Source organism: Stomoxys calcitrans, chromosome 1 (assembly GCF_963082655.1).
Source record: "Stomoxys calcitrans chromosome 1, idStoCalc2.1, whole genome shotgun sequence".
Classification (NCBI taxonomy): Eukaryota; Metazoa; Arthropoda; class Insecta; order Diptera; family Muscidae; genus Stomoxys; species Stomoxys calcitrans.
Window position 1 is genome coordinate 173707669 of NC_081552.1, and position 21220 is coordinate 173728888.

General features: G+C 40.4%; 2 protein-coding genes across 6 annotated transcripts in view; one reads left to right on the forward strand and one right to left on the reverse strand.

Annotated features, from left to right (window-relative positions):
- Nucleotides 1-9536: 9536 nt before the first annotated feature.
- LOC106081523 (NADH dehydrogenase [ubiquinone] iron-sulfur protein 3, mitochondrial) lies at nt 9537-10672 on the reverse strand. Its single transcript, XM_013243529.2, has 4 exons — nt 10555-10672; nt 10420-10494; nt 9865-10358; nt 9537-9801 (listed from the first exon to the last, which is right to left on the reverse strand). The coding sequence occupies exons 1-4, from the start codon at nt 10613-10615 to the stop codon at nt 9640-9642; spliced, it is 792 nt and encodes a 263-aa protein (XP_013098983.1). The 5' UTR covers nt 10616-10672; the 3' UTR covers nt 9537-9639.
- Nucleotides 10673-14096: 3424 nt separating this feature from the next.
- Nucleotides 14097-21220, forward strand: part of LOC106081526 (uncharacterized) — a 397017-nt gene continuing 389893 nt past the window's right edge. For all 5 annotated transcript variants that reach the window (XM_059360552.1, XM_059360555.1, XM_059360553.1 and 2 more), the window contains exon 1: nt 14097-14957. The gene's annotated coding sequence lies outside the window, so the exon portion shown is untranslated. The remainder of the gene's footprint in view (nt 14958-21220) is intronic.

Here is a 21220-nt window from a genome sequence, read left to right on the forward strand (position 1 = left end):
TTCGTCTCCCTCACCCTTAACTCGGACTGCGTCAACCTGAAAGGCTTCGTATTAACCAAGTTTATTGATGGCAGGCTTCCGGCTTTCACTGCCAAACCGTCTGCCCTTTTATTCCCCCTTATTCCGTTATGGCCCGGCACCCAAACGATGCGGATTGTGCCATCCTCAGAGAAGGCGTTAATCTTCTTACACTGTTCGTGACCTTACCGTCCTTGTTTTTATTGCCCTTATGGCAATTTGCTGTACGTAAAGATGTTCACACTCGACGTCCTCCTCACGTTAGCACCATACCACCTCACATCCGCTAAATCAGACAAGTTCGCAAAGAAATGAGAACCTAAAGTGGAACTCCTTCTGACTGCCTATGCGGGACACACACAGAGCAGATGTTTGTGACCTCGAGGTCCTCACAGCCTCTGCAGAGGTCGTTACTTGGAACCTTCAGGTTGTCAGCATGTTTTCCGATCAGACAGTGACCTGTCATGACGGACACAATGGCGCATAAGTCTGTTCTAGCCAGCGACAGAAAAGCGGTATACCTCTTCAAGTCTAGATTTGGCCACATAAATATGGAATGTTCACAAGATCTGCGACAGTCGAGGACGGTTTTTGAATTCAGAAATACATTTTCCATGGACTTAATGGCTGCATGGCTGTCTGAGAAGATATTTATGCCAGTTGTCCTTATGACATTATATCTAAGCCATTTCCCCACTTCTTTGATCGAAAGCATCTCTACTTGATACACATTACAGTGTGTAACGGGTGCCTTCTCGATATGACCAGTCCTATTTCTTCAGAGTACACCCCAAAGCCCACCTGGTCCTCTAGTTTGGAACCATCCATGTAGAAGTCTAACTTCTAACTAGTTTCTATTACCAGGGATATTGTGGTACAAATGGGTTCTACTAGGAATAGTGGTACAGTACTTTTTTTATCAAAAAGCGGCTCGAGCTGTGTGTAATCTCACAGTGTAACCCTACAGCAGTGTCCGCAGCAATTTTTCGAGTCAAAGGCAGTAGGTGTAGCATTAAATACAATGCATCAGATGATGTCGTCCTCAGTGTGGCTGTGGATCCAGCTGAGTATTGAAAAAATAGTGGGATTTTTGAACCGCAGTCCATCAGACCACAACCCCATATAGCATTATAGTTCTGTCAACTGCAGTATATACCCAGTGCATACTACTAAATTTCCCATGAACATTCCATTAAAGTACGGGGGATACTTCTCTCATATCCTTTTTTATGCCGGTCCGAACGGCGTGCCGCATAGCGACACCAATCCCATGGCTGCCAGTTGTACGTACCGGATTGACCCGATGAAGTCGTTCATCGGCAAGGGCTGCCGACTCAGTGTACAAAACACTGCTAAAACAACTTGGTAGAGAAGTTTAACATGGCAGAATACCTTACAAATGAAGCCAGCATTAGTAAGGGCATAACCACCGCTGAAAAGTTTTTGATGTTCATGTCGGGGTTTGAACCCAGGAGTTCGGCGTCATTGACGGACATGCTAACCTCTGCGCCACGGTGGTCTCCAGTGCATTACAAGCGGCTTAAACCCCCAAATTTTTGCCAAATGGCTCTCTTGCAGTTGTACAGGGCAAGAGTTGACTTTCTTGATCAATATCCTGTCCAGCAAAACACCCAATTATTTTGCGCTTTCAGTAAATGGAACATTTTCTCCTCCCAAGGAGACAAATGACACTGGGGTATGGTTGATTTACCAGATCTAAAGCCGCATTGATAGGGCCCAATTTGCTCATTGACTTTCACACAGTACACTCGAGAGTATGTTGTATGCGATGAGGAGGTGACTTATTCCTCTGTAGTTGGCCCATTTCGTCTTGTCTCCTTTCTTGTGCACGGGGCATAGTATGCTGAGGTTCCAATCATTGGGTATGCGTTCTTCCAGCCAAATTGCGCAGACAAGCTGATGCAAACGCCTTATCAGCGTGTCGCCTCCGGTCTTAAATAGTTCAGCGGGTAACCCATCGGCTCCTGCTGCCTTGTTGTTCTTCAGTTGGGTCACATTTACGTTGACCTCATTCTGGAGGTAAACATTCTAAACCAACATCAGGGATTGACCCGGCAGCATCCTCTTGGCCGCCATCGTTGGGTAAAATGTTCTTTCCATATCCCCAGCACACTATCTGTGTCAGTTACCAGATTTCCTTCTTTGTCTCTGCAGGAGGATGTGCCATCGGTTTGATGTTGCCGGGTCTCATTCGGACTCCAGTACATCTCAATTCACTCAAACTCACGCCTTCCCATCTCCTTTTTCTTACTGCTGAATAGACGTTGCGCCTCCCTCCTTTTATCCCGATACCTCTCTTTCATCTGGCGCGTTGCTACTGATTGCAGAGTCGCTATGTATACGACATTCTTGACTTCAGCAGCATTTCGACACTCTTGGTCGTACCATGGGTTCTTTGGTGGAGGCTTCCTGTACCCAAGTACGGATTAAGCGGCATTTTCCATGGAGTGGGCAATGGATTGCCACTGCGCCGTTACATCATCGGGACATAAAGGTGTTTTCACCTTACTTTATCCAAAACTTGCAAGCTTGACTTGATTTAATTCTCAATGTATTTTTTTAAAATTGAAATTTTACATATGTAAGTACAACACATGAATTTTAGTTCTTGGATCGGTCGTTGGTGTAATTGGTAAATTTTTTTGTATACAGAAAGGTAATTAACCCAAATTCCTTTCTACTAAGAATAGCAATAGGATTTTAATAACTTAAAAGGTCATATAAAGGGTGATTTTTTTGAGGTTAGGATTTTCATGCATTAGTATTTGACAGATCACGTGGGATTTCAGACATGGTGTCAAAGAGAAAGATGCTCAGTATGCTTTGACATTTCATCATGAATAGACTTACTAACGAGCAACGCTTGCAAATCATTGAATTTTATTACCAAAATCAGTGTTCGGTTCGAAATGTGTTCATTCACCGTAACGTTGCGTCCAACAGCATCTTTGAAAAAATACGGTCCAATGATTCCACCAGCGTACAAACCACACCAAACAGTGCATTTTTCGGGATGCATGGGCAGTTCTTGAACGGCTTCTGGTTGCTCTTCACTCCAAATGCGGCAATTTTGCTTATTTACGTAGCCATTCAACCAGAAATGAGCCTCATCGCTGAACAAAATTTGTCAAAATTTGAACACATTTCGAACCGAACACTGATTTTGGTAATAAAATTCAATGATTTGCAAGCGTTGCTCGTTAGTAAGTCTATTCATGATGAAATGTCAAAGCATCTTTCTCTTTGACACCATGTCTGAAATCCCACGTGATCTGTCAAATACTAATGCATGAAAATCCTAACCTCAAAAAAATCACCCTTTATTTGATATGGCGCGATAACCAACATCAAACAATGTCCAGGTGGAAGATGACCTCAGCCAAAAGAAGTTGTAAGTTTCAATTGTTTGCTAGGCTGAAGACTATCTGCAAACATTGGGTGTTTTTTTTATTATTATTGTTGTGGTTATCATTTGGTTAATATTAAAATTTTTTGAACCAATGAAAAAACCAAAAACAAATTTGTACGGCTTTCGGTTTTTTATAAAGAAATTGCATTTCATGTTAAAAAAAAGTGTTGTTTTTAGAAAATTTGTTAAAATGTAAATGCTCTGACTCTATGGGAAACCTTGATTTTGTAGAAAGCCCTTAAAAAATAATATTTGTAATGTTTTCTACTTGCGGGGAACATGTAAGGACGTTTTTTTGTATAACCACACATTCGTTTTTACGAATGGAATGTATCGAAAAGCTTTTTGTTACAAGATTTTAAAGCAAAACCCCTAATAACAATAAAATATATGTATGTATAATGCAAAAAGAAAAAAAATCGGCTAGATGTATGTTAAACATGTATGTATGTATGTATCCATATGTATTTTAAAATATTAAAGTAAAACTATTTTTAAAATCAAAAGTTTTAACTCAATCGTATAATGACAACAAGAACACATCTGTATATGTCTGTATACAAAAACGCTCACACAAACACTCATGTAGAACTAACAAATCCTCGAAGATAATCAAGAAGCAACGTAAAAATTATATAAAACTGTTATTTTTGTGTTAATGTTGTTTTAATTCGAATCCAACATTAGGTCTGTTCGCGTACTTTTCCAGCAAAAGTTTGCAGAAGAGTAAGAACAGCCTTTACTCTCTTTTGTTATTTAAGGTCTGTTCGCGTACTTTTCTAGTAAAAATTTGCCAATAGAAATTTCCGGGAGGGTAAGAGCCATTTTACTCTTTTTAAAAAATATGCAAGGAAAAGTACACGAACGACTTGCAGTGAAAATTTGCAGAACAGCTTATTTTTGTTTGCTTGCTAGAAAAACAATTGGTTTTCCTTAGATAAACGCCAATTTATTGACCCGACAGTGACAAGGCTAGAAGGGTCATGAGTCATTCGTTGTATGCGTGATCTCCGTGCCGCTGGACAGCCATCACAATTTACCGTGCACGAAGCTACAAATGTCACACGTGGCGCCAAGTCGCACAAGGCGCTGGTCCCAGACGGAATCTCTACACTGATGCTGAAGAATCTGGATCTGCCTCGAGTGGAGTACCTTAAAACTGTCTCCAGCCTGCCTGGACACTATTATAGCAACCGATGTTTGGATGATGATCAGTGTGATCCCGCTACTGAAATCTGGAAAGGACATGAGCAAGGGGGAGTCGTACAGACCTATCTCCCTTCTCTCATCGGTAGTCAAGATGCATGAGGGACTACTCCTCCCGTTCGACAATTTCCATTCGCCGAGCACCAGCATGCATATGACTACATATGCCATCACCATACATAAAATTAGAAACAACATTCTCAGGTCCCTTGTCAGCAGCACTTGTTGTGCTGACAAAGAAACCTTGGACTAACCACGTACAAAGCAATTATCCGTTCGGTGGTAAGTTATGCTGTGGCAGTGTAGTATATTCAGCTATGTGACAGGCAGTGGAATAATATTCTGATTTGTCGGAATGCCGCTCTTCGAACTGCGACGGTCTGGTGAATTGAATTTAATTTAAACACCTAATGCTTCTGGATATTTTCGATAGACAAAATGCTGCGACAACTGATGTTAGGCAAAGGGAGCTTTCTATTTGGTCATGTGGCGACCACGGACACTGTGTTATCATTAAAGATATCTGAATCTGTTCACAATTGGCAGACTAATTTGCATTAATTTTATTCCAATCCCACTGTGAGTCACTTTTTTAACCGCCCAGCCAGACCCACTCAATGCCATGGCAGCATCTTCCTTTCTTAACAAATTCAAAGGAATGGTGTTGGTTTCATCGTAGCTCTTCAGTGAGGATGATTCCATTAAAACACTTAATAATTTTCAAGATTTTTCCCAAATAATTTCGCAAATTTTGCACTCAACTTCTAATGTAAAACAATCGATTTGAGGTAAAATTACAACTTCATTTGGCTAGTTTTCTATACCTGAACACTGCCTGCTGCCTTGAATCTTCATTAAAAGTAAATAAAAATGAAATAAATTTAATAATTACCAATAAACAATATTTATTCTTTTTTCCTGACTTCTTTGATCCTTTTTGGCATTAGCTTTTGTATTATCATGTAACGGCTGCTTTTCATAAAACCGCTGACCTTTACAAAACATTTGTTCAAAGTTGCAAATTTCTGCTGGCAAATTTCTGCAGGTTCTCTATTTTTTAACTGTCAATATTTGCTCTCTCTCGCGCTCTCTTCTGCTGGCAAATAAAGTACGCTAGTTTGCACAAATTTTTGAGTTCCCGAACACATCTTTATTTGAATTAGACAGCTGGTTTTCATAAAACAGCTGTTCGATGCTGCAAATATCTGCTGGCAAAAAAACCTTCAGTAGACATTTGCAAGCTTTCCATTACCAAGCTATCAAAATTTTGGTTCCACTCTCCCGATCTCTTCTGCTGGCAAATAAAATATGCGAACGACTTCCAGAACGACAATTTGTACAAATTTACACAAATTTTTGAGTTCACGAAGTTTGGAGACAGGGTTCCCGTTGAGACTTTTTTTTTCAAAAAAGGGTATTTTTTTTTTTTTGAAAAAAAAAAGGAGTCACAAAAATTTTTTTCTTTTTTTTGCAAAAAAAAAAGGGTCAAAACATTTTTTATTTTATTATCTTGTTTGACCCATCTACAATGAAGTCGAAGGTCACCGTAGTTCAGAAGTTAGTACGTGCGCCTTTAACGGTGAACACTTGGGTTCAATCCTCCTAGTGCTGGCAACACTTGTCAGGTATAGATTTACCTACGTTATTAAGTCGAATAAACTCCTTTACTAAAGGTCTGTTCGCGTACTTTTCCAGTGAAATTTTACAGGAGAGTAAGAACAATCTATAACCTCTGTTGCTATTTATTTGATTGTTTTCAAAAAACAGCTGTTCGATGCTATTGGGTTGCCCAAAAAGTAATTGCGGATTTTTCATATAGTCGACGTTGACAAATTTTTTCACAGCTTGTGACTCTGTAATTGCATTCTTTCTTCTGTCAGTTATCAGCTGTTACTTTTAGCTTGCTTTAGAAAAAAAGTGTAAAAAAGTATATTTGATTAATGTTCATTCTAAGTTTTATTAAAAATTCATTTACTTTCTTTTAAAAAATCCACAATTACTTTTTGGGCAACCCAATACAAACTGCAAAAAATTTACCGATGGAATGCGCACCGCCTCAGGGTACAAGTTTTGTCCTGGAGAGTTTTCTCCGTACGCTCTGGTCCGTGCCGCCCGACTTAAAGAGATACCCGAACCTTGGTTCTATTCGGTTTGCAAAACGGCATCTATCATCGGTCGGTGTCTGTGAAGTGTAACCGGTGCATGGAGTGAGTGCTCTGGCTAGACGTCATTAAGGGAGTCCAGTCATACTGACTACTTTGCAAAGTGCTGTTCAAATGTAGTCAGCGATGGGTCGTCGCAAGCATTATCGTCTTCGGCTTCTTCGTTGGCAGACTATGGAACTCGTCGACTTCGGCTTCTTCGTCAGACTGTGGGACTCCTCCGACTTCTCCCGTGTGACAATATACACAGCATCAGTGACCCAAGTCAAATATTACCGTGCCAGGCCTTGAGAACAGAGAACGTTCTTGCGATTTGAATAAAATTCTTGAGAAAAAATTTGATGGCATAGTGGACTTAATGAATCGGAAGAAAATTATGATAGCGATCCACGAAACAAACCTGACCGACACATGCAGCTTACACAGTTTTCGCGGTTGCAATATTCTACGTATTCGCACTCTGAGTGGAGGCGGGGACTTGCTTTCTTCATACACCATTTCGTGCAGTATAGACCAGTGTGGCCTGCTCCTGTATGGGGATAGCAGGGATATTCAACACTGCAGATATACAATGTGTCTATACCGCTGGTTAGCAGTTGTCATCAAGATTATAGGCCCCTTAGCAGATTGACAACTCCGCGTTTTGCGCGGACACCCACACCAGAATAAAGAATAATTGCAGCAGCTCGCCAGACATCTCTAATGCATCATCGGGTCTACTCAATTACGTCTCCTGGCAAGCCGTCATTTCATTGGGATCGAACCACCTTCCCATAAATCTTACCATTGACCTACAATCCGACCAAAACCTCTGAACGCCGAAGGCACATCAACCAGAAGAAAGCCGATTGGGATGGTTTCAGAGAATAAACCAATTGCCGCTTTATTGAACTATGTCCATACTGCTGAGAAGACATCATTAACGCAGCAGCCACAAATAGTTTACTACGAGGTAGAAATTCGAATCAACACTGCGGGTGGGCCGAAAGGGTCTTGGTGATAGTATATGACCGCAAGTAAAGCCCAGAGTAGATTGACATCTGCCTGTTCAGAAGGAAATTCAAGGTGGACCAATTTGAGGCGCCACGTATCGATTTCCGACAAGGTCAAATGCTTGGAAGTATTGGTGGATCGGAAATTGAACTGGTATTCCCACTTCTAGGAGTATACTGATGTCGGGCCGTAGGCCCGATATGGGGCCTGAATCCGAGGATAATCCACTGGCTCCATAGGTGCGAGATTAGACGAATAACATAAAGTTTATGCAATCCAACTGTAGAGGACTCCGGAATACGACATAGGTGATAACGGTTTTCATGCATAGGAACGGCATCACGATCGCTGCGATCCAACAATCGAGGTTTAACGACAACTCCAAGCTTCGCAGCTGCAATCAACAGTGTAATTAGCAATGGCGGAGGCGTCTCATTTAAAAGCCATCGTTTGGTGGAATACAAGATGATCGAAACTGACCAGAAACTACAATATGCCAACCTTGCGTCGCAGGCTATAGTTCTCAGGCGAGAACCGGATTAAACTGAAAGGCAAAAGAAGCATGCGAAGGAAGGCTAAAAGTCAAACTACAACTACTCAAAGCGAAAAATGTTACTGAGGCCATTAGGTGCGCCAAACCATTAAAGGTTATCGGCCCTGATGGAATATCCATGCTGATGATCGAGCATATAATAAATGAGGTGGGAATAAAATACCTGACGTATATCATCAATTTGTCCGTTTGTATAGATGAGTCCGAACAGCATAGCGCAGTGCGTCACCTCTCTGCGGAGAAGTTTTAACATGGTATAGTACCTCATAAGCCAGCATTAATAAGGGAATAAAAACAGCGGAAAATAGTTTCTTGTTATCGCCAGGATTCACCGTGATAGGCAGACATGCTAACTTCTGCGTTGCCACTAAAGAAATCTTCCCAGATTCCAACTCACAAACTTGGGATAGATAAGACGATTTGGGTGTTTAAGAACGCAATTTGTCAACATTTTACCGAGCCACTCACAATCGCCTCATTTAATGCTGGTCACCAGGATGACATCATAAATGCGACCTCAACTTAATGACCGAGTATAGTTCTTGGCGGACGACCACTCTAAATTGCAGATTACTAGAAAGACCTGATCAAGACGACTATAACGATTTTGGCCCAACGGTGCGTAAACTAAACTCGTATCTTTCGAGGTAGACAACGCTATCGCTGATATCTGACCGACCATGACCCATAACATCAAACACCTATTTACATGTCCAGCGAAACAAACTGATATAAGTGCAGTCACTGTGAATCGCTTCAATTGAAGCGCCAGATTTCCGGAACAAAATCTGCTAAACATATCAGGGTCTAAATAATCTCGCAATGTATTTATCTGCATAACTTCAGCGATCGTGGCTACACCAACAAGTTAAACGTTTAACCTTTTGCAGATGTCATCAATGTGGGGGTTTGAAGGCATGATAGTACAATCGTCGACATATGATACGATCGCGATCCCGTCCGGAGGCATTGTAATACGCAATCTGTGGAGGTTAAAAAATTACCGTACGAACTCACCCGATATTTTTGTCGTATGTATTTTATTAATGTGTCCTTTCCTCATTAGGAATCCTTAAAGTGTCCTTTCTCCACAAATTCCCTCTTTCAATGTATTTTCTTAATATAAATTTCCTTATGAAATTAATACCATCCCATTTCATAATTTAGATTACTCTTAAGGTTGTTAGTATTTCCTTGCGATTTATTCTCCAATTTTCTTCTAAATTATTTTTCCTATAAGTCTCCAAGACACATTTAATATTTACATGCTGCTCCAATTACTGCTTCTTCTTTTCTGTTTCGACTTGCTCAGATGCGGGCAGCGCCTTGCGGAAATTGGGGAACTGCTCCCAGGGGGCTGATAAATCGAACTTCCTGAATTCCTGAGCCAATTCCAATGGCTCGCATACCACACGTTTCTTCTCATCGTCATAACGCAACTAGAAATATCAGTTAATGTTATGTATCAAACACAGAGTATCGCCATACAAAAACATGCTTACTTCAACATAGCCAGACAAGGGGAAATCACGACGTTGTGGATGACCCTCAAAACCATAGTCGGTAAGGATACGACGCAAATCTGGATGGTTGGCAAAGAACACACCGTACATGTCATAGATTTCACGTTCATACCAGTTGGCGGCCTTGTACACCTCATTACAGGAATCTAATGGAGTTAATTCATCGGTATAGGTCTTCACGCGAATGCGGGAATTATAGCGCAACGATAGAATATTGTAAATGACTTCGAAGCGGTATTTACGGCCAGGAACATCCATGCCAGCAATATCGACCAGGTTGCTAAATTGAGCCTGGTGATGATCTTTCAGGAATTGCAAGACGGGCACAACACCCTCGGGAGCAATTAATACCTCCAATTCATCACCCGAAGTCAATTGGACCTTTTGCACATACTTGGGCATGCACTCGGCTACATAGCGACCAAAGTCTGAAAGATGGCTGCGGGCAACTTCGTTTGGTTTTCGAACAGTAGCTGAAATTTAAATAATTAAGTAAAGACAAACTCCAGGGAATAAAATGATCTTAAAACTTACGCTTATCTGTTTTCTTGGCATCCGCATCTGAACTGGCCAAACGCATTGCCCCAGCGTTCGAAGCAGCAGCAAAGCCTTCATTTAAAACGATTTTATATTAAGATCTGAAACAATTAGATGGACCATATTATTTACCATTCTTGACAGCCGCTTGGGAAGCCAACTTAAGGCTAAAATTCCTAATTAATCCAGCCATTGGATTCCTTATTTTTATTCAGTTTATGTAATACGGCTGTCAAATGCAAAAACGAGTTGATTTGCCAAACGTTATTCTGTTCATAGTGTTGCCAACTTATTTGATGTTAAAGGGTTGGCAATAGCTATAGCCCTGTTTTATTATAGTACCATACAGAGTAGTGAAAATTATATGGAAATGATATCTGTTCAGTACAATAAAGTTCACGAAAAAATACCAGAGCAGGCTTATAGCTTTTACATTTGCTGTTTCCAGTGCAATTCGAGAAAAAAAACATATATTTGTAAAATTTGTAACTAAAATTTACAATACATATAAGGGCATAGCAGTTAAATAAAATTTATTAAGATTTGTGCATGCATTGCATAAATAATTGGCTTTTATTTTATTCTCCCATTCACAATAGAGGTATTTCTATTTATTTGTGAAAAATATATTTTGGCAATTCCGACAACAGGTGTTCTACATAAGCCTGCACTGGTTACTTATCAAGAACTTCGTTGTTGTTGTCGCCACATTTTCATGTGGAGGTGGCGATCCTCGTCAAGCTCCTGTAGGTGAACAAGCTCGTTCCGGTCCAAAGGACCGATCGCCTCGGGAACAGGGTGGCCATTGGTTATTTAAAGTCGGCAATAACTCGCCTTGTCATATCGAGCATCATAGGCATTCAGTGTTTGTGCAAGAGCCGGTGCCGCCCGGACTCTCACTGAGACTCTGCGCTCGATACCGAAGATTGTCCGCGACTGCCGTTACTGCTACTCCGTATGGAGCATCCCACTATCCGCAACCTGTGGACGCGCCCGGTAGCTAAGCTTCTCGTGACAGCAAAGAACACCACACAGATCGGACATCAATGTTCCAGCCTGTGTAGTGCTCACAGCTATCCCGCGCCAGAACTTCGTTGTCCTGGATAGATGTCATTTTCATACAAATTTAATTGCCCGTTTTTCCCAGTTGAAAACACATGTTTTTCGTTTTACTTTTTTGAATCACTAAAAAAATCTCTATTCACGGTTTCAATCACGAAAATGATAATAGCTGTGTTTTATTTTAGTACTATATAGTGCAGTGCAATGAACTTTGTTCGAAAATGACATCCATCAAGGACAACGAAGTTCTGGATATATTACCAGGCATGCTTATGTAGAACACCTGTTGTCCAGATTGTCATAATGGTTTTTACAAATAAGTATGGCCACTTCCAGAAATACCTCTATTGTGAATAGTAAAATAAAATACATTTGGGTGCACAAATCTTAATAAATTTTATTTGGCTGCTTTGCCCACACATGTTTTGCAAATTTTAGTTATAGATTCTATTAATATTTTCACTTTTTTCCCAAGGCGGACTTAAAAAGGTGATCTCACGGATTGGCGAAACAATTGAAGGTGATCTCATTTGTACAACAACCACAATTCATATGGTGCAATCGTCGTTTTGCCAACACACGCAAACAAAATTTTGTGCGTGTGTATATAAGTGTGCATGAATGAGCGGAGAATATGCGATAAAGAAGATAACAACAAAGAGGAGGCAAATAAAAATCACGGCCGGCTATTAACAGCTGTTCGCGTGAGACCAACTACCGGAACACGACTTTGAGGTTGAAGTTTGGGTCCATGATCACTGGTGTAAAAAAAAACACCTACGAGGGGTTTTCCTAAAATGTAGCGGAAAATATTAGCGGTGTTTTATTTACCCATTTAGCGGATTTTCTCGCTTTGTATGGAGAAAACTGCTATCCTCGTTAAAGTAAGCGGCTTATCTTATCGCCGCTTACTATAGCCGTTTATTAAAAGATATGGTGTCATCATTTAATTTGAATGACAAAACTGAAAGAGGAATTATGCAGCATATTTATACAATGATTAAAAGTTTTGGAATGCAAAAATTGCTTAGGATTTAAAAAAATTACATTTATGAACTTCGAGACACATTCATTTAAAACAAAAAATTCAATAAAATGACTTGTTTCGTTTGTTTTATTGATATTTTATTATTTTGGATGTAAGTCAGAGCTGCCAACGTTTAAAGTATAAAGCTTTTGGCGGGAAGAACGTTTTACTTATCCATAATCTGCTAGACTGGTAAATGAAACGACCCATTTGTTTCCTTTTCAGTGTTTTTATACCCTCCACCATACGATGGGGGTATACTAATTTCGTCATTCCGCTTGTAACACCTTGAAATATGCGCCTGAGACTCCATAAAGTATATATATTCTTGATCGTCATGTCAAGTCGATCTAGCCATGTCCATCCGTCTGTCTGTCTGTCGAAAGCGCGCTAACTTTCGATGGAGTAAAGATAGCCGCTTGACATGTTGCACAAAAACTTCTTATTAGTGTAGGTCGGTTGGGATTGTAAATGGGCCAAATCGGTCCATGTTTTGATAAAGCTGTCATATAAACCGATCTTGCAGAATTTTTGTACAACGGCTTCTCCAATTTGGTCTGAATCAATCAATAGCTTGATGCAGCTCCCATATAAACCCAACTCCCGATTTTATTTCTTGAGCCCCTACAAGGCGCAATTCTTATCCGAACTGAACTGAATATTACACAATAACTGAACTGAAATATTACGCAATAACTTCTACAATGTTCAGCCTTCATTTATGGTCAGTATGTTCTAGCACATTTAAAAAAGACTGATTTCAAACTTTCAAAATAACTTAATATTAAATAATTAATCTATTTAAAGAATCTATTTTTATTCATTCATTGACAATTACCACATCACATTTATTGTACATTTCATAAACATACATTTTATTATTGTTAAAAGGATGTGCGTTGGGTCTTAGGGTTTAAGTTGTAATTTAATTTTTTTGTTTTTTTTTTTATTTCAATTGCTTAGGGTCTTAAATCTTAATTTTTCTTTTGGTTTCATTAAAATGTTATACTAAAAATTAAATTTTTTTTAATATTTATATATTTAAGTATCAAGTAAAAATGTATTAATCCCTACTTTGTTTAAATTTCTATCAACATATAACCCACTTGGGTTCGGATTGATTAAATAAATAACTATTTCGCTGAATCTTATACTTATAAGGACGTATTCCTTAAACATTTGCTCACGAATTTTCTTTGGCACGAATTGTTTTAACCCATTTGAATACCGCTGCGGAAGTTCATCAAAGTGATTCAATCATGTAATGACTTTACCAAGTTTTGCCTTCCGATTAAATAACGGTTAATCGACAACAAGAATAAACCAATCGTGGCAATTGAGAATAAAGTGTCCAAATGCATTTCAGAAAAATTGGAAACAATTCTTATCTAGCACCTCGCAGCAACATAAGCAATGTGAAACTAGTATCTCTGTGCAGCTTTTTTTCTGTGTAGCTTTCCTTTCGACTTCAAAATCGATAATACGACTTCAAAAACGATTATTCGACTTTTTATCCATTGAAAGTCGACTTTGACATTTCGACTTTTTTACACAAACATTCGATTAATCGAAAGTGGCCATTCCTCCATCCATCCATCTTCACAACATTTCTCACACAAAGTGCGTCTGCATCCAGGTATTGGCAATTACACACGATAGCTTGCCAGTGGAGCGACAAATTTTCGGTACAAAAAGAGGTGAAGTGCGTGTAAAAATCCATAAAGTATGAAGCTAGCATTTATAAAATACTTATGTGTTTTTAAAGTGAAATGACAGGCTTTGTCGAAGTTTATATTAGTTGCTTTAACTTCCAAATACAATTTCCAATTGGATAAAGGCCGATACTCAATACTGAAGTTAGTGTGCAGACATCTATCCATCTTGCCAACAAAATAAAAATAATTATATGTAAATAAAAAGGGAAAGAAAGAAAAAATAAAATAAAACAAAAAGCCTGCCGGCTATAATGCAATAAATTTATTTGCTATCAAGTGAAAATAATTATTATAAAAAAATTTGCCTATTTGATGATACACAGAAAAAAAATCTAAGGAGACGCCACTCCTTTTGCAAAGAAAATTGCTGGTGTTTGTTCCCGTTTTTCTGCACATCCTCCACTTGACGCTTGCTGCTCTCGACGACGAAGGCGGCATCGTCGACGACAACGACGACGACATCCTTTTGGGGTTATCCTTGTGGTGTACTGTCAATAACGCAGTGGTGGTGGTTTTAAATATTTGCTGCAAATCGAACAGAGCGCTCAGAAATACAGAAATCAAGTGACGGGATAAAACGAATTGAGGAATATGTTCAAAAAGTGACAAATTTAAAAAAATAATAATAATAATAAATGTGAAGATCTACTTATCAATAAAGGGATAATATCTCAAGTGTTTCTTCTGTAGCTCGAGAAAATTGGGAATAAGGGAATACAATATTCGTTTAGGTGAGTACTCAAAAAAAAAAAAAAAAAAAAAATCTATCTTCCCTATAAAATTTCTCGGGATACTCCATTTTTTTTCTATCTCTGTTTTATTTTTTTTCGGGGTTTCCTCTTGCAATGCTTTGCTCTATCGGCATTTCTGGCCATTCAGAAGATACAACTTCCTTTGCCTCCGTATATGTGTGTACATTCATTCATCTTCCCTATCTTCCCGCAGCTGTGGCCCTTAGCTTTTGGTCCTGTTTGTTTGCGAATAAAAGGGAATAGCCAACAAATGTAAATACATTAATGAATCCTATCCTCTGCAATATTTCCAAGTGAGTGAATGAGTCTGCGCACTGTGCACACAGGAGGTAGCCATCGAGCAATCCGGAAGCCAAATACAAAAGTTTTACATAATTTTGGATACAAGATAACAATTATACACATTACTCTCTGTGCAATAGTAACTAGTGTGTGTAGATATTTGGAAGTTTCTATGAGAAAACGTGCAGTGCATATTAGTTTTTTTTTTAAATTAAAACTGCAAATAAAAACCCCACAAAGCTTCTCCTGCCATAGTTTTTTGTAACTCCCTATAGGTATTAATTTGTATTAAATTAAAAAATAAATGTTTGCTATTTCGGGATTTCTGCCCTCTATTTTAATTGAGGACATTCCCCGGCCAAATGGTCAATACATTATCCTATGATATTAACAATTTGTATGGCAGGTCCTAGTGCCTATACCACCACCCACCACTATGGCATAGAGGATTATAAATTTAAGCAATTTTTTAGTAATACCTAGAACGAAGAGACAAGTTGTGCTGACTCAGCGCTGCTTAGGTATAAATGGATAAGATGAGGATTTTCTTGTGAAAGTCAATTCATCTCGAGACACGCCGCAGGTGGGTATTCTATCACAACTTCTATGGGAGACAGCTAAAAACAGTCTGCTGATGATCCTCGCCGGTAAGGGATTTGAACCAGTCTGTTGTGCAGACTAGATTTGGTTATGTTTGGGTTGAAAGTTAAGCCCATCAGAAAAGTTGAGTTTACTCCGAGGCCAGTCTGGTCCATCGTGATAGAGATGAAGAAGTGGGTGGAAAAGAAAAAGAAATAAAAATGTGAAAATAAAAGAAGAATTACATTCTCGTATGTATGTGCATCATTGCAGCTTCGGTCCTCTCTCCCCTAAGTATTTACTCAGTGAGTGCAAACAAATGGTTTTGCTCGTCTATGCATACACTACCGTGTGTGTAGGATTTCATCGAGTTCCCCGTAGAAACCATCCCTACTTATACAGGTATTTTAGGAGACTTCTCAGAGAAACATCTGCAGGATAGCCGAGATCGAAGAAAAACCATCTACCAAAGAAAGCCTGTGCCTGTGCCCCTGAAGACCCCGATATGAGCAGAGCATGTATTCATCTCCTAGTCACGAAAGCTTCCGCATTAATGATTGACCTGGACTCCTGTGTGCGACAGTACGGCTTTTGGCACAGTGCACAGTTAAAGCTCCTGTAATAGTACTCGGTGACCTCTTACTGACCACGAAACCATCCCGTCTTATACAGGTACTTGAGGAGACTTCCTAGGCAAACATCTGCAAGATTGCGAAGTCGAAGAAAAACCGACTACCCAAGATAGAAAGCATGTGCCCCTGTAGATCCCGATATGAGCAGAGAATGTATTCAGACTCCTCTATTAATGTAAAGCCCGGGTGGGCGAAGTTTGATTAATAAAAAAAACCTTCCGCAGTAATGATTATCCGGGACTACTGTGTGGGGACATACGGCTTATGGCACAGTGCACAGTTATAACTCCTGTAATAGTTATCGGTGACATTTTACCAAAGGCTAGCAGTTCTTGTTCCGACCTAGCCCTGTCGACGGTAGGCCGAAGTGTTCTGGCAGTATGGCATCCATAAACTTAGCCACCGCCTCCGCACTGGCCAAACCCTCTACTATTTTAGTCAATCCCATGTCAGCCTGTTGTGCGTAACTGATTGAGCCGACGGAGTCCTTTGTCGTAAGGGCTGCCGCTTCAGTGTATAACACATAGCTACAACAACAACAACAATGTTGCTCGACAATTGGCACATATGCAGTTCCGGCGACTGGCTCTTTCCCAGCGGAGGAGCCATACTTTGCATGTTCGTTTGCCTTGTCATTTCCCGAATACCATCGTGACCGGGAAACCAAGTCATCGCTTTGTTGTGAGCTCGCAGTCTATTCAAGGACTCCATGCACTCCGTCACGAATCTTGACCTCACGTTCCTCAAACCTAAGGCCTTGAAAGCCGCCAAACTGTCCACATACATAGATCCCGAATTTCGAAGACGGTAAATCCCTTCCCCGAATTTTTCTTGGTGCTATCGTTGTTGCACAGACCTTGGCTTGATCTTATACCGTATGGCAATCCAGTCCCTGACTCAATTTTGAAGCCATATGTGAAGAAACGAGGCCTCGTTCTCTTCACAAAACAGCTTGCGTCTCTTTTGTACCATCCGGAAAAGCGGATCCCGAAGATCCCTTCTCGAATCAGTCTCGGTAATAGGTAGCCTTAGACACTCCTCACCACAACCACTACCTCATACTCTCTCCTTAAGAATGCCAATTTCCCTAAGCCTTAGCGCAACCTTGGCAGCACAGTTCCGAATATAGATCTCGATAGGTGACATATCTGGCATTGCTTCCAAACCTGCCTGCGGCGTGGAACTTAACGCTTACACGATTCCCACTCAAGCCAGTCTATTCACCTTTTGGAACTAACTCTTCTTGTATTTCCACTAAATTATATAAAGGCTGACCCCCCACTTCCGACCGAATATCCTCGAGCAGTAGTAGAAGCGCACAGCGCCTATCGGCTACTTTCCTCTGTATTTCTTTTCCAGTACACTTGCGAAACGAGGACTAGGACCAGGTATTTCGCCTTCTTCGAAAACAGCAGAGTGATTCCATCCTAAGACGGCAGATTTGGTTAGGTAAGGTTGAAAAAAAGGGACACCCCGAAATTTGTTGTCAGAGATATTACAAGGAGCGCAGAATATGGAGACAAGCTATTCTAGGTTCGGCTAATGAGACAAATGTTCTGTCATAGCCAATTAAAGTAAAAGTAAAGTAAAATTGAAAGAAGCTGCGGATAATAATCCGCTCCATGCAACTATAGACATACACCTAAACCAACAACCAGTTTGATGTTTGCTTTAAGTACCAAATAGTAATCTCGGATAAAGCAATTTTCCACACATGCCCTATACACGTTGTGACTTGCCGCACCTGCTCTCCATAAGTGCGCTTGTAGTCCCATGTGTGTTGTAATAATTCTGAAAGCCACACTGATCTTCTAAAAACTCTTAGCTTTGACTGCGAGGTCTTGAAAGTCTTTATAGATGACAGTCCTTTGGCCACTACAGTCTTGCCCGATCCCTCCCCCTAGCTATGGGTTAACACCCGACCATGCGTATCGTGTCATCCTTAGAGAATGCGTTAATCTCTATCTAACACTCCAAGACTGTCCAGAGTTCCGTTAATCAACGACTGTGTTGTTGGGGTACCAGTTTGTTGTACTCTGAGGCGGTAGCCCTTGCCGATGAGGAACTCCGTGTCAATCCGGTACTTATAACTGGCAGCCATGTCATTGTCAAATACAGTGTCGCTGGCAACAATGTTTTGCACTCGACCTGGAGTTTGTCGTTCCAAACAGGTAGATTTAAGTCTTTTCTGGGTTAACGTCCAGTCTCTTAGGATTAGCCCAGTCTTATGACATCTTCGAGACACTTTCGGCTTTCCTGCATAGCTAGTTCGTACTTCTGCTCATGCATAATAGCAGAAGGGGTCGAAATATTCTATGTAACGAGGTCAAGAGAGTCTTGAGACAAGGATATAACTTAACCAGACCAAGAAGTTTGCTCTGCCTTAACGTCAACCTTAAGAAACCGACACGAGATAAGTTGGAACTCTGAGCTCCGACTTGTGTAGTGTTCAACGTCATCACAAGAAGGGTCCAAAAGTTGCGGGTAATGTAATGTTTAGAAGTAGCTATCACTGCTGTCGCGGACAATCATCTCTTTCAAGTTGAGAGTCTCAGTGAAAGCCCGGGCGGTACCGGCTCTTGCCCACTTCCAAGATGGTCCACTGGCTCTGCGAAAGTGTGGTAAGGTCGATTCCGTCATAAGCGTCTGTAACGTAATTGAGAGGTAGTGCAATATGAAAACGTTACAACAGGTCGTACGAACATTTGGTTTACCAGGAAACGATTTTGAACATCAAGCTCCTAGACATACAAATAAAATATTGCACTTGCAGCAGAGTAAAAACTATAGGGGGAAATGCGCTACAGCTAGTAGCAGGTAGCAGCATAGTCGGATAATCGATGTGACCGTAGAGAAAGAGGATGTGGCATCAAAGATTTCGGACCGAATGAACAGCGACAAATGGGTATTATCGATCCACTTACAACCTCCTTTTACAAAACGGGCTTGACCGATATTCACCAGGATGGTGTAGCCAATGCGACTTCATCATACCACCAGTTGCAGATGACGAAAAAGACCTACAGAGGAAAACCAGTGCTACTCTGGCCCTATTAAGATCCAGATCATGTGGTGAATGGGGTGCTGTTGCCGCTCTCCTTAAAGGCCAAGTACTTAGGCGTCAGCCTTGACAAGAGACTATACAAAGAATGAAATGGCGAGAAAAAGCGGAAGAGACTGATTGGCACAACTGTATCGCAATTCTGTAACTTATAACGAAAATTGTTTGGAGGCCACCGTAGCGCAGAGGTTAGCATGTCCACCTATGACGCTGAACGCCTATGTTCGAATCCTGGCGGGACCATCAGAAAAAATTTTTCAGTGGTGGTTTTCCCCTCCTAACGCTGGCAACATTTGTGAGGTACTATGCCATGTAAAACTTCTCTCCAAAGAGACGTCGCACGTCGTTCGGACTCGGCATTAAAAAGAGGCTATATCTTAATCTAAACCGATTTTTTCCAATTTCAATAGGCTTCGCCTCTAGACCAAAAAACATGCCTGTACCAAATTTGAAGACGGTCGAATGAAGATTGCGACCTGTATTTTGTCCACAATTTAACATGGACAGACGGACATAGCTAATTCGGATCAGAAAGTGATTCTAAGTCGATCGGTATACGCTCGAAAGTCACTGTAATTAGTGATTTTTATTTCTCGCCTTTAAAGTAAACACCAAATAATTGTCCGTCGTTTAGTTTACGATTTTCTATTCGTTAGCGAAAACAGCTGATTTTGATGATGTTGATTATCGTCAAAAGTGGCTACTGAATACCAAATTCGTGAACTTTTCTGTTATCGCTGTTTAACTAAACGATTTTCGTGAAAACATATTACACAATTCCACTACTGGTCAGATAAGAGTTAGGGGCTTAAACAGGGGACGTTGCACGGGATGTTTCGCCGATTCTTAACTACGGGTATTTGATCTAGTATCTGTGTCTGGATATATGGGCCCTCAGCAAAATAATCGAGAAGGTTGACTGCCATAAGCTAGCTATAGCCTTTTGCTCTATTTACTTGTCCTGCGCTAACGAAGACCACCTTAGACTGAGGAAGTTGGCGTGACTTTAGATACACTACATTGAGAATGCTACGTGGCGGCAGGGTATATGCGTCGCAATGGACTATACGTCAATGAGGTGGAACAATTCCTCATATGAAACAATTCCTCATATGAAAATCCAAATTTCAGCGTTTCTTCCTTTGGTATAAAAAGAAACCCCAAACAAGCAACTCGATGTACATCTCATATAAGTAGTAAAAATCCTCTAGCAGGATTTTTGGATATGCACTTTTGATAATGGACAATGTAAGGTTTGAAAAAAATCTTCAACATTTACCTATTAACTTTTACAATGACCACCATTGTTATACAACATAACTCGGTTCCGTCTGCATTCTTACGTTATATTTTAAATGGAAAAATAACAAAATAAAGAATGTCACAGTTTTCGTGTTGCTTGAACTTGTTTAATATTCCGTTTATTTTCTCTCACATTTATCCGCAGCATGGTTTGCGCAAATATTTTGAGTTGGGTTTTTTTTAGCTTTTCGTTGCACCAGCATCGGTCAGTGGAGGAGACAACAGCATCAACTAACAAGCAGCCCACATTCATTGCTAACCTACCTCACTGTGGAGGCAACTGTGAATTTATCATTTCACTCCTTCTGCCTCCGACATTGTTGAAAGGCGGCCGACCAGCCGCCAAACAACCAGTCAACCAACCAACCGGCTTAGAATACAATTCA